Source organism: Gavialis gangeticus, unplaced genomic scaffold (genome assembly GCF_001723915.1).
Source record: "Gavialis gangeticus isolate Ggan-Ray unplaced genomic scaffold, GavGan_comp1, whole genome shotgun sequence".
In the NCBI taxonomy this organism is placed as follows: domain Eukaryota; kingdom Metazoa; phylum Chordata; order Crocodylia; family Gavialidae; genus Gavialis; species Gavialis gangeticus.
In genome coordinates this window covers 160,493,532-160,502,957 of record NW_017729032.1, presented here as the reverse complement: position 1 = coordinate 160,502,957, position 9,426 = coordinate 160,493,532, and the positions used below count along the sequence as shown (strand labels likewise).

General features: G+C 46.2%; 1 protein-coding gene across 3 annotated transcripts in view; it reads right to left on the bottom strand.

Moving 5' to 3' along the window:
* The window catches only part of LOC109303281 (granulocyte-macrophage colony-stimulating factor receptor subunit alpha-like), a 61,860-nt gene that overhangs the window by 1,137 nt on the left and 51,297 nt on the right, over positions 1 to 9,426 (bottom strand). For 2 of the 3 annotated variants that reach the window (XM_019525457.1, XM_019525456.1), the window contains exons 8-11: positions 7,679 to 7,717; positions 6,514 to 6,643; positions 1,246 to 1,342; positions 743 to 830 (exon numbers count right to left, since the gene is read on the bottom strand). In XM_019525457.1, the coding sequence (XP_019381002.1) occupies positions 743 to 830; positions 1,246 to 1,342; positions 6,514 to 6,643; positions 7,679 to 7,717 (354 nt within the window). Of the gene's footprint in view, positions 1 to 742; positions 831 to 1,245; positions 1,343 to 6,510; positions 6,644 to 7,678; positions 7,718 to 9,426 lie in introns of all 3 variants that reach the window. The other variant, XM_019525458.1, reaches the window with a different exon arrangement.

Here is a 9,426-nt window from a genome sequence, read left to right as displayed (position 1 = left end):
TGTAAAAAAAAAAAAAAAATCCACAATTTTTGGGTTAAAAAAGTAAACCAAAATCCACATTTTTCCATGATCAAAGTGAAACTGTGTGTGTGTGTGTGTGTGTGTGTGTGTGTGTGTTTGTGCAAGGGCATGTGTGCATGTGTGTAATGGTGTTTCATTTTAATCATGGAAAAATGTGGATCTTTGGGTTACTTTTATAACATGAAAATTGGGAAATTTTTTATCGGAGAAAACCAGAATCCCTGGTGATCTCTCTTTCTGTTTCCTAGTTATGCATAGTAGAAACTAACCCACATATACTGTAGGTAAAGTAGAATTTTAGTCAGGTAAAATTCAAATTACATTTCAGACAGTAATTTAGATAAAATACATCAGTACTGGCAAAAGGCTTGCCTTTATTTCTTTCACTTAATTCCATATTTTAAATCAAGATTGTGACATGTATACTTTTTGTCATTCTAGCAGATCCATTGGTTAGTGTTGTATTGTTCTGGATATCTTCAAGACACAAACATCAATTTGGTATTACAGGCAAATTTACCAACCCAGGTAAAAATCTAATAATTCAATCTTTACTTTTGATGGCAGATATGTAGTGAAGGATCACTAATTTATCATCATTACAATAAGAGCACTTCTAGGATGAAACACTCCATCCAACACCAAATATTTACTTCACATGAAATTCCTAGAACGTATAAAAATTGAAATACAAGCAGCACACACACACAAATATACACACCTGTATTTTTGAATCAATGGCTGCAGATTCACTAAATTTGTTTTTTGGTTGTGGAATAGGAGGGAAAAAAATTCTCATATTACAATACCTATGGGACAAAAAGATGATTTAGTATAGAACACGTGCATATATTTTCTCTTCTATGTTGGGGAATGTTCTTATTTTCCTTTCCTGCGATAAAGAACAGGGGAACTAAAAAAATTGATTAGATTAACTCAAAGTGGAGTGATATTCTTAAATTATCTAAAATTTTGATTGATGTTATTTGTTTTGTTACTGAATAACAAAGTCATGCTTCTAAGTATAATTAGGACCTTTACTCCAGTAAAGAAATACTGGGTCTCATATTCAACTGCCCTGTACTTTTTAAAGTAATTTACATCAGCACAAAGTGGATGAAAATGTTGACAAGTCAGCAAACTTTAGTACTAGTGAAAAAATTAACAATAACCATATAAATAAAACAGACACAATTGCAATTGATTAGGGTTAGTTACATTTACCTTCTGGAGAAAAGAAGCACAAGCAGTGCCACTGTGACTGTTCCAAGTATAAAGATTAAAACTATTATGCTTAAAGACATAGATTCTTCATCATTACCTGAAAAGTAATCACAAATTAGTTACTACTAGCATAGTAAATGGGTTCTTATATAGTGAAGTAAAATAACACTTTGGTGCTTGATAGTAATGAATAATTGTATAAAATCTGTCTTTTTTAAAATCCTTTAACTTGCTACTTTCCAGCAGTGATTCTCAACAAAGGTGCCACAGCATCCTGGGGTGCTAGGAGATCTTTTTAAGGATGCTGTATGTTGCTGTGGAACATTAGAAAAGTTGGGCTGCATCCCCATGAGCGGGAATGTAAGATTTGTGGTACCCCAAAGCCCTTTTGAGGTGCCTCAAAACACATACAAAACATGGTAATCCATTCACCGTGCTGCATATTTGCAGTGCGGCAGCAAACTTAGATACTGGGAAATCCTGGTATCTAAAAAAGCCACACCAAAAAAAAGTGGCACGGCACACCTGGCAGCAGCATGCGCCACGAGTAGCCAGAACATGGCCAGCCAGAGCTGTGCTCCAGCTGCCGGCCAGGCTACAAGCAGTCAGATTACTGTTGTTGCTGCCCCAGGAGGCCCTCAGGATTTCAGGTAAGGCTGCTGATGTCAACCCCTTACCGCACCTGGGGCAATTTGCTGCATGCCAAAGTGCATGTGCAGGGGCATGCCTGGGGACAACTAACAACAGCACAAATATGTGCCGTTGCTACTTGTCCACAGGGAAATTCATGTTCTGGTTTGTGGGCATGCACCTTTAGGGGTGAAAACACATATACAAGGCCACATCCAAACAAGCGTGGACATTTGTTTCCCCTGGGGACAAGAAGCAGTGGCACACCTTGTGCTACTACTGTTTGTCCCTGGGGAACACGCATGCTACGCACCTTGCCAAGTGAACAGGGCCTGCCAACAGGGAAAGCAGTTTGCTGGCAGTTGCTGGAGGCAAGAGGAGGAAGGAGGAGAGAAGCCAGGCACCAGATCCTGCCCAGGAAAGGTAAGTGATCCAGCTGCCTGTATCTGGTTGTGCTGACTGCTTGTTTGGTGTGGTGTGTGCCCTGAGAGGCTGGGAGTGACTGCTGACTGTTGAGTGAGTGTTCATTGCTGGTTGGTCCTGATCGTTGTGGGATTGCTGTCTTCTGTGTGATTGCTGCCTGGGCCTGACAGAAGCCCAACAAAGGGGCTGGTAAATACTCCAGAGGTAAGTACTCCCACCCCTAGGAGGGGACACCGGGTAGTGGGGACTTTCTCCTGAGGTCCCTCCATGCCTCTTTGCCATCTGGACCCCTTGGCCCAAGAGGTCTGCTGCCTTCCTGGGGCCCGCATCCAGGACGTCGCGGAGAGGATGCCCAAGCTCGTCCATCCCTCTGACTACTATCCCATGCTTCTCATCCACATGGGAATGAATGACATGGCCAGGAGTAGTCAACTGGGTCATGAGTGACTACAGGGGGTTGGGGGCTAAAGTAGTTTTTTCTTCTGTGCTCCCTGCTGCAGGCCATGGACCCAAGAGGGAAGGCTGTGTGGAAGAAGTAAACAGATGCCTCCAACAGTGGTGCTACCATGAGGGCTTTGGTTTCTTTGACCACAGCATGCACTTCAGGGAGAGAGGACTTCTGGGACGAGACAGCAACCACCTCATGTGGAGAGGTAAGTCCCTGTTCTCAGCCAGGATGGCTGATCTCCTGAACGGGGCTTTAAAGTGACTGGGAGGTGGGGAAACTCCAAGTGGAGCATGCCTGGGGACTGGCACAAAGGAAAGCTCCCATGTGGAGGACACTAAGATAACTGTTTTTGAAAATGTTAACAGAATGTTTCTCCCATAGCATCTCAGGAAATTGTGGGTGTCAGATGGGGGCCTTAGCTGCCTGTATACCAATGCCAGGAGCATGGGGAACAAGCAGGAAGAGCTAGCCCTCATGCTCTCTCAGCCTTCGCCAAGGTCCCTTGCACCCAGGATGCAGTCCAGCGGTTGCATGAAGAACATAGTCCTGCGGGCAGCCCTGGACTGGAGGTTGTGATCCATGAGGTGGATCCACTGAGTCTGCAGGGCCTTGACCTTTACGTTGCACTGTTGCTCGGACCATTGTTGGCAACGCTTCCACATGCAGGCCGCCATCTCCTCCTGTATATAGACATTTGACTGAGTAGTCTAGCCAAACTGCTGCTGCATGTCTGCCCTACCCCAGACCACTATGAGGTCGCAGATCTTTTGCTTAGTCCAGTAGGGGCTCCAAGCTGATGTCTCTGATGTCAGGGACACTGCCATCACAGGTGCTGCCAAGAGCCTCGGGGCCTCAGGCAGGGACTCTGGGTGTCATCTGGGCTTGCCATATGCCCACAGCAGAGGCATGGTGCCTGGGGGCCAGGCAGGGGAAACACAGGCCCCAGGGGGCAGAGCCAGGGTCTGCAGGACTGCTGTGGCTGGCCCGTGCCCACAGCAGAAAGACATGGTACCCAGGGGCAGGCAACAACTGGGGACATAGGCCCCACAGGTCAGGCCAGGCCTCTGGAGACCAGTCTGAGCCAGCTACAGAGGCATCACAGCCATGTGACCCTGCCCCAGGTACAAGGCTAGCCCCCTGCTGCTGTCACAATTGGGCAGATTTGCTCTCGGTTATATAGATTCATAGATGTTTGGGTCAGAAGGGACCTTAGCAGATCATCGAGTCTGACCCCCTGCCCTGGGCAGGAAACAGCACTGGGGTCAGATGATCCCAGCAAGGTGCATGTCTAGCCTCCTTTAAAGACCCTCAAGGTAGTGGGGAGCACTACCTCCCTTGGAAGTCCATTCCAGATTTTGGCAATCCTTACTGTAAAGAAGTTCTTCCTGATGTCTAACCTAAACCTGCTCTCTGACAGTTTGTGGCTGTTGTTCCTAGTTTCTCCAAAGGGTGCCCTGGTAAACAGAGCATCTCCTATTCCTTCCTGTCCCCTCCCCTGATGAATTTGTAGGAGTCCACAAGATTACCTCTCAGCTTTCTCTTGTGGAGGCCAAAGAGATCCAGGGCCCTCGATCTCTCCTTGTAAGGTTTTGCCTGCAGGCCCCATACCATATAAGTGGCCCTCCTCTGAACCCTTTCAAGGTTGTCCACATCCCTCCTGAAGTGTGGCGCCCAAAACTGGATGCAGTACTCCAACTACAGCTTAACCAATACTGCATAAAGGGGAATTATCACCTCCTTGGACCTGTTAGTGTTTACACATGCACTACTGTGCAGTAGCTAATGTGTAGTTAATCTAGTACAGGGGCAGGCAAAATACAGCCCATAGGCCTGGTTCTGCCTGGCAGGTAATTTCATCTGGCCCATGGATGCCCACTAATTAATTGTACCTCACCCAGCTCTTCTGCCCATGAGGGTGGGAGTGAGATGCCCACATATCATGGGCGACTGGTGCTGTCTGGCTTTAGGGGGGGCACCAGTGGCCTATCACTGGTGCGGGGGGTCCCCCAGCAGCCAATCCCAGAAGTGCCAGCAGCAACCCAGAAATGTCACTGGCAAAACTGGAAATGCCACCAGTGCTTCTCAGGGAGTCACCAGCCAGTGCTCCCCACTCCCCAGCCAGTAAGGGACAATTTCAGGGGGGACACATGTCCCCCTCATCCCTTGCCAATGCATCATCTATTCCACATATACCCACACCCTTGCAACATATCCTATTCTGGCTCGCTCCCACCCTTGTGCATAGAAGGGCCCAGCCCTGCCAGCATGCAGCTTCCAAGCAGGGCTGCTGCTGTCAGTGCTGTAGTTGCTGACGGACCTGCTCAGCTTTTTCAGTGTCCCACTCACTCCAGGCACTGGATAGGGAAGGGGTGGGGGCAGGAAGGGAAGGGAAGCTGCACCTGTGCAGGAAGACAGAGCATGGGACTTGGGCTGGCAGCAGTGCAGAGCCTGTGCTCGGGGTGGCAGGGTGTGGGTTTAAGGGAGGGTGGGGAGGTGTGGGAATCCCCTACTCACTCCCCACCCATGGCACAGAGCCTCCACCAGTGGTGGCAGCAGCACCAAGTGGAGTGGTTGGGGCACTTGTGCCCAGTGCAGGTGCTGCTGCCAGAGGTGTGCAACTCCAGCTACCGCTGCACATGGGGACAAGGAGCAAAGCCTGGCTGGCTGCCTCTATCATGCAGAAGTGGAGGGGAGCCCCAGGCCCTGCTTCACCATGGAGTCCCAGTGCCTGCGTGGCAGAGAGTGGCAAAGGCAGCTGGCTCCATAGTGTGGGGCTTTCCTCCAATGGTGCATGAGTGCAAGAGCTGCATGTGTGCCACATGGAGCCCCACATGATAGAGGTGGGTCAGCTGAACTGTGCTTCTCACCCCCATGTGCAATACTGGCCAGAGCCACACACTGCCAGCAGCAGTGCTTGCACCAGTCATGAGCAATGAGCACCCCAAGTCTGCTGCTCCTGCCACTGGCAGGGGCTGTGTGCTGGGGAGGAAAGTGTGTGGGGTCTCCACTCCCCCCACAAACCTCATACACCCAGATCCTCCCCCCACAACCTCCCCACATATTCACCCCTCCAACATACCCTATTGCCCCCACACACACAGACACACCCGTCACAAACCCACCACACACGCTCCCCACACTTCACCATGTACACACCCCTAACCACACCCCATGTTCACAATACACAAGAGTAAAGCTTTATTTTTTGAGTTATTATTCAATCACCTCTATATACACTGCACAAATACAAATCGTGACAACAATATTTATATAAAAACATTAAAATACATTATAGTAGGTGTTTGATTGTTTTTTTTCTGGTTCCAAGGTAGCAACCCTCCCCTCCCAAAAGAAGTATTTTGAAGGGACAAGGGGAGGGACTTCTGGTGGCAATGGTCAGTGGTTAGGGGTAGGATTTCTGGTCCCCAGATGGCAACCAGGATATAGAGCCACCTGTCAAGCAGCAGGGCTACCCTTGTGGTCCTCAACAGCTCACCAAAACTCATTAAGCAGCCAGCCTTCCAACCAAAATAATTGCCCACACCTGATCTAGTACAGGTACTAGCAAACTGTGCATTAGACTAATTGACTGTGTAGTAAGTCCTGTGCATGAGTAGATGGTGACATTTTACTGCTCATTAAATTAATCTAATGCACAGTAAAGCGTCTCATGTAGATGTGCCCTGTGAGTGCAAGATAGCAAGTGAGATAGATAGGGAATTACTGGGATAAAATTAGGTCAAGAATATGCAGTCTTCCATTCTTACCAAACTCAGTTGTTTCACTCCATTCCCCCCAGTTTTCACTTATGGGACAATTGTTTCCACGGGCTCTGATTTTCAAGAAGTGCTTTTTCTTCACATTAAAATGTTCAAGTCTGTAGGTGTTCTCATTTACCTAGTATCAAAGCAATTATGGGGAAAAAAAAGTACTCAGTCTCTGCATAGACGTTAATAATGTCAACTTTCCATTTTCTAATGCAAGCTTTACATGAAGACCATTTCTCCCTAGTGTAAACAGAGTGTGGATATATGCAGTTTCTTCCAAAGCATGTCCCTCCACTGACTGTTTTCTGTTTGGAAGTTATTTTTCCTCCGTTACAATTTGAAAGGTCACAACTTGCAATTTAATTATTGTGCTCAAAAGAGACTTCTTGGTCCCCTTCCTTGCTAATGGCTCTTTAACAGAAGCTAAAAAGGAAGATGGACTTCTATCAGTTTGTCGTATCAGAGAGTTGCAGGGTTAGGTGATATTGTGAGAAGTAAATTCCTGCATTCTCCTAATACTCCTCACTGTGTTTGTGACACATTATTGCTTTAAGAGTGAGGCACTAAAGTGTCATAATTACTATCCCCTACGTATTGTATAGACCCACAAGATCTATGTTACTCTATAAATCTATAGTACTCTTGCTGGGATTTAATTCCTCTAAGGTCTAGGATGGTTTTCTGAACTGAGGCAAGATATGTAAAGTAAATTGCTTAAAGAAGGCAGGTTATGGCAAATGTTTGTGCCTCAATAGAGCACCAATGCTTTATGTGAGCTCAAGTTTTTCTGTGTCTTTAGTTAAACTATCTTAAAAGAAGGAAACAAACCATGTGTGCCACCTTTTCTTTGACTAAATGCAAGATCAGATAATAATCAAAAGATGTTTTACTGCCTTCTGAAATTAGTGGAAAATTAGATGTGTAGAAAGGTCTCTCTCTACAGTATCAAATGTTTTGAAGCATCTCTATTACCAAATCCACTGATTGTGATCTGGAATTTTTCAGAATTTTGTAAATAAAAGTATATAATAAAAAGCATTAAATATTTAGTTGTCACCTGGACATGAATATTATTTGCACGCTTGTAATAATACTTTACACAGTGATAAGTGTATAGATCATGGCAGCAAAAAACTGTAGATCCTTATGGAAATAGAAGACTTACTATTGTAGGAGAATCATCACTCCTTTCTGCGGGATCAGCCTGACAACAAAAGATATATTTTTACTTTATCATTATTTTATTACCAAGTAATCCTAATAATCCAGCTATTTATTTTATTTTCTTCTTCTTTTACTTGATTGGCCCATGGTAAAATACCAATAACATTTGGCATATTTAAGCTGTGATGATTATCAGGGATCCCAGTTTTCTTTGATTTTAAAAAATCCCCAATTTTCAGTTTAAAAAAAGTAACCCCAAATCCACATTTTGCCATGATCAAAATGAAACACCAATATATACATATCTATATATTAGCAGCATTTCACTGAAATCACAGAAAAATGTGGATTTGGGATTACTTCCTTTTAACCAAAAATTGGGGATTTTTTTTAAATCAGAGAAAACCAGGATCGCAGATGATTATACAGTAAGTGTTATTATAAAAAACTCATTCGTTTACCTCTACTAGAGGTCTCTGAATGCTTGATTTTTCAGTTAGGAGAAACAGTGAAAAAAATAGTTATGATAAACAACTATTCACCATTCTGCACATGTAGAACCTACTCTGTGGGTGCATCTAACACATCATCCTACAGTGACATAGTGATACACTAGGGCTGTGTGAAGTTTCTGGTGCTGATTCAATTCAGAGAAGATTCAGCCTGATTTGGTGGCCAAATCTCCAAATCCAAATTGAATCAGGGGACCAGTTAAAAAGTCGAAATTGATTCAAAGCTCTCCTAATCAATTCAGATAAGATTCAGAGAGCTTCAGTGATTCAGGCAGTCCCTGCCCACCGCAGCAGGGAGCCAGACCCAGACTCTGAGCTGGTAAGTAGGGGGTGGGGAGGAGGGACTGGGGGAGGGGACCATGGGGCCCCTGCCAGGCCACACCCTCTGCCTGCTCCCCCAGCCCTCCCAAGCACCTGCTAATCCCTGACCGCTCCCCTAACGCCTTCCATGGCTGCCCTGCCCGCCCCAGCTCTGGCACTTTAAGAAAAAAAAAAATAAAGAAAAACCCCTCTACTCACTGGCTCCTACAGCAGCCTTGGGGCTTCTGGGGACTTGTGCAGAGCCCCCCATGCAGCACAGTGCAGTGGAGGGCAGCGGGGATCACACCCCCCTTTACCCCACGCTGGGCAGGAGCCAGTGATTCTAGGGTATTTTTTAATTTGTTTAAGGGTTGGAGCTGGGGCGGGCAGGACAGCCATGGGATTGGGCAGGAGTCTTGGGGTTCATGGCAGAGGCCCCCATGCAGTGGGGGGGCAGTGGGGATTACCCCCCCACCTGGCAGCAGCCAGTGAATGGGGCTTTTTTTTTTCCAAAGAGCCGGAAGCTGAGGTAGGCGGGACAGCCATTGAGAGTAGGCAGGAGATGAGGCCTGTGTGATTTGGGTGATTCAGCAGCAGCCGAATCTCCAAATCAGATTCAGTCAAATCAATTTGGGAGAATGATTTGAATCACCGAATTGAATCACTGTCCCCTGAATTGTCTGAATCCAAATCTGAAGCGAATACTACCCACTTCACACAGGCCTACAATATGCTACATCACTGCATGGTGCTGTACAGTGACATAGCAATCACGTGCATCTACATGTAATTGCCAGTTACGTCACCATAGTGGCATGCTTCCTGGCTATAGCGCGCTGCTAGTCATGTGCTTCCCTCAATCTAAGCATGTGCCACCTGCACAGCGTAGTAACAGCCTGTACTGCACTATGCTTAGTACTTCCAAAAGGAAGTACTA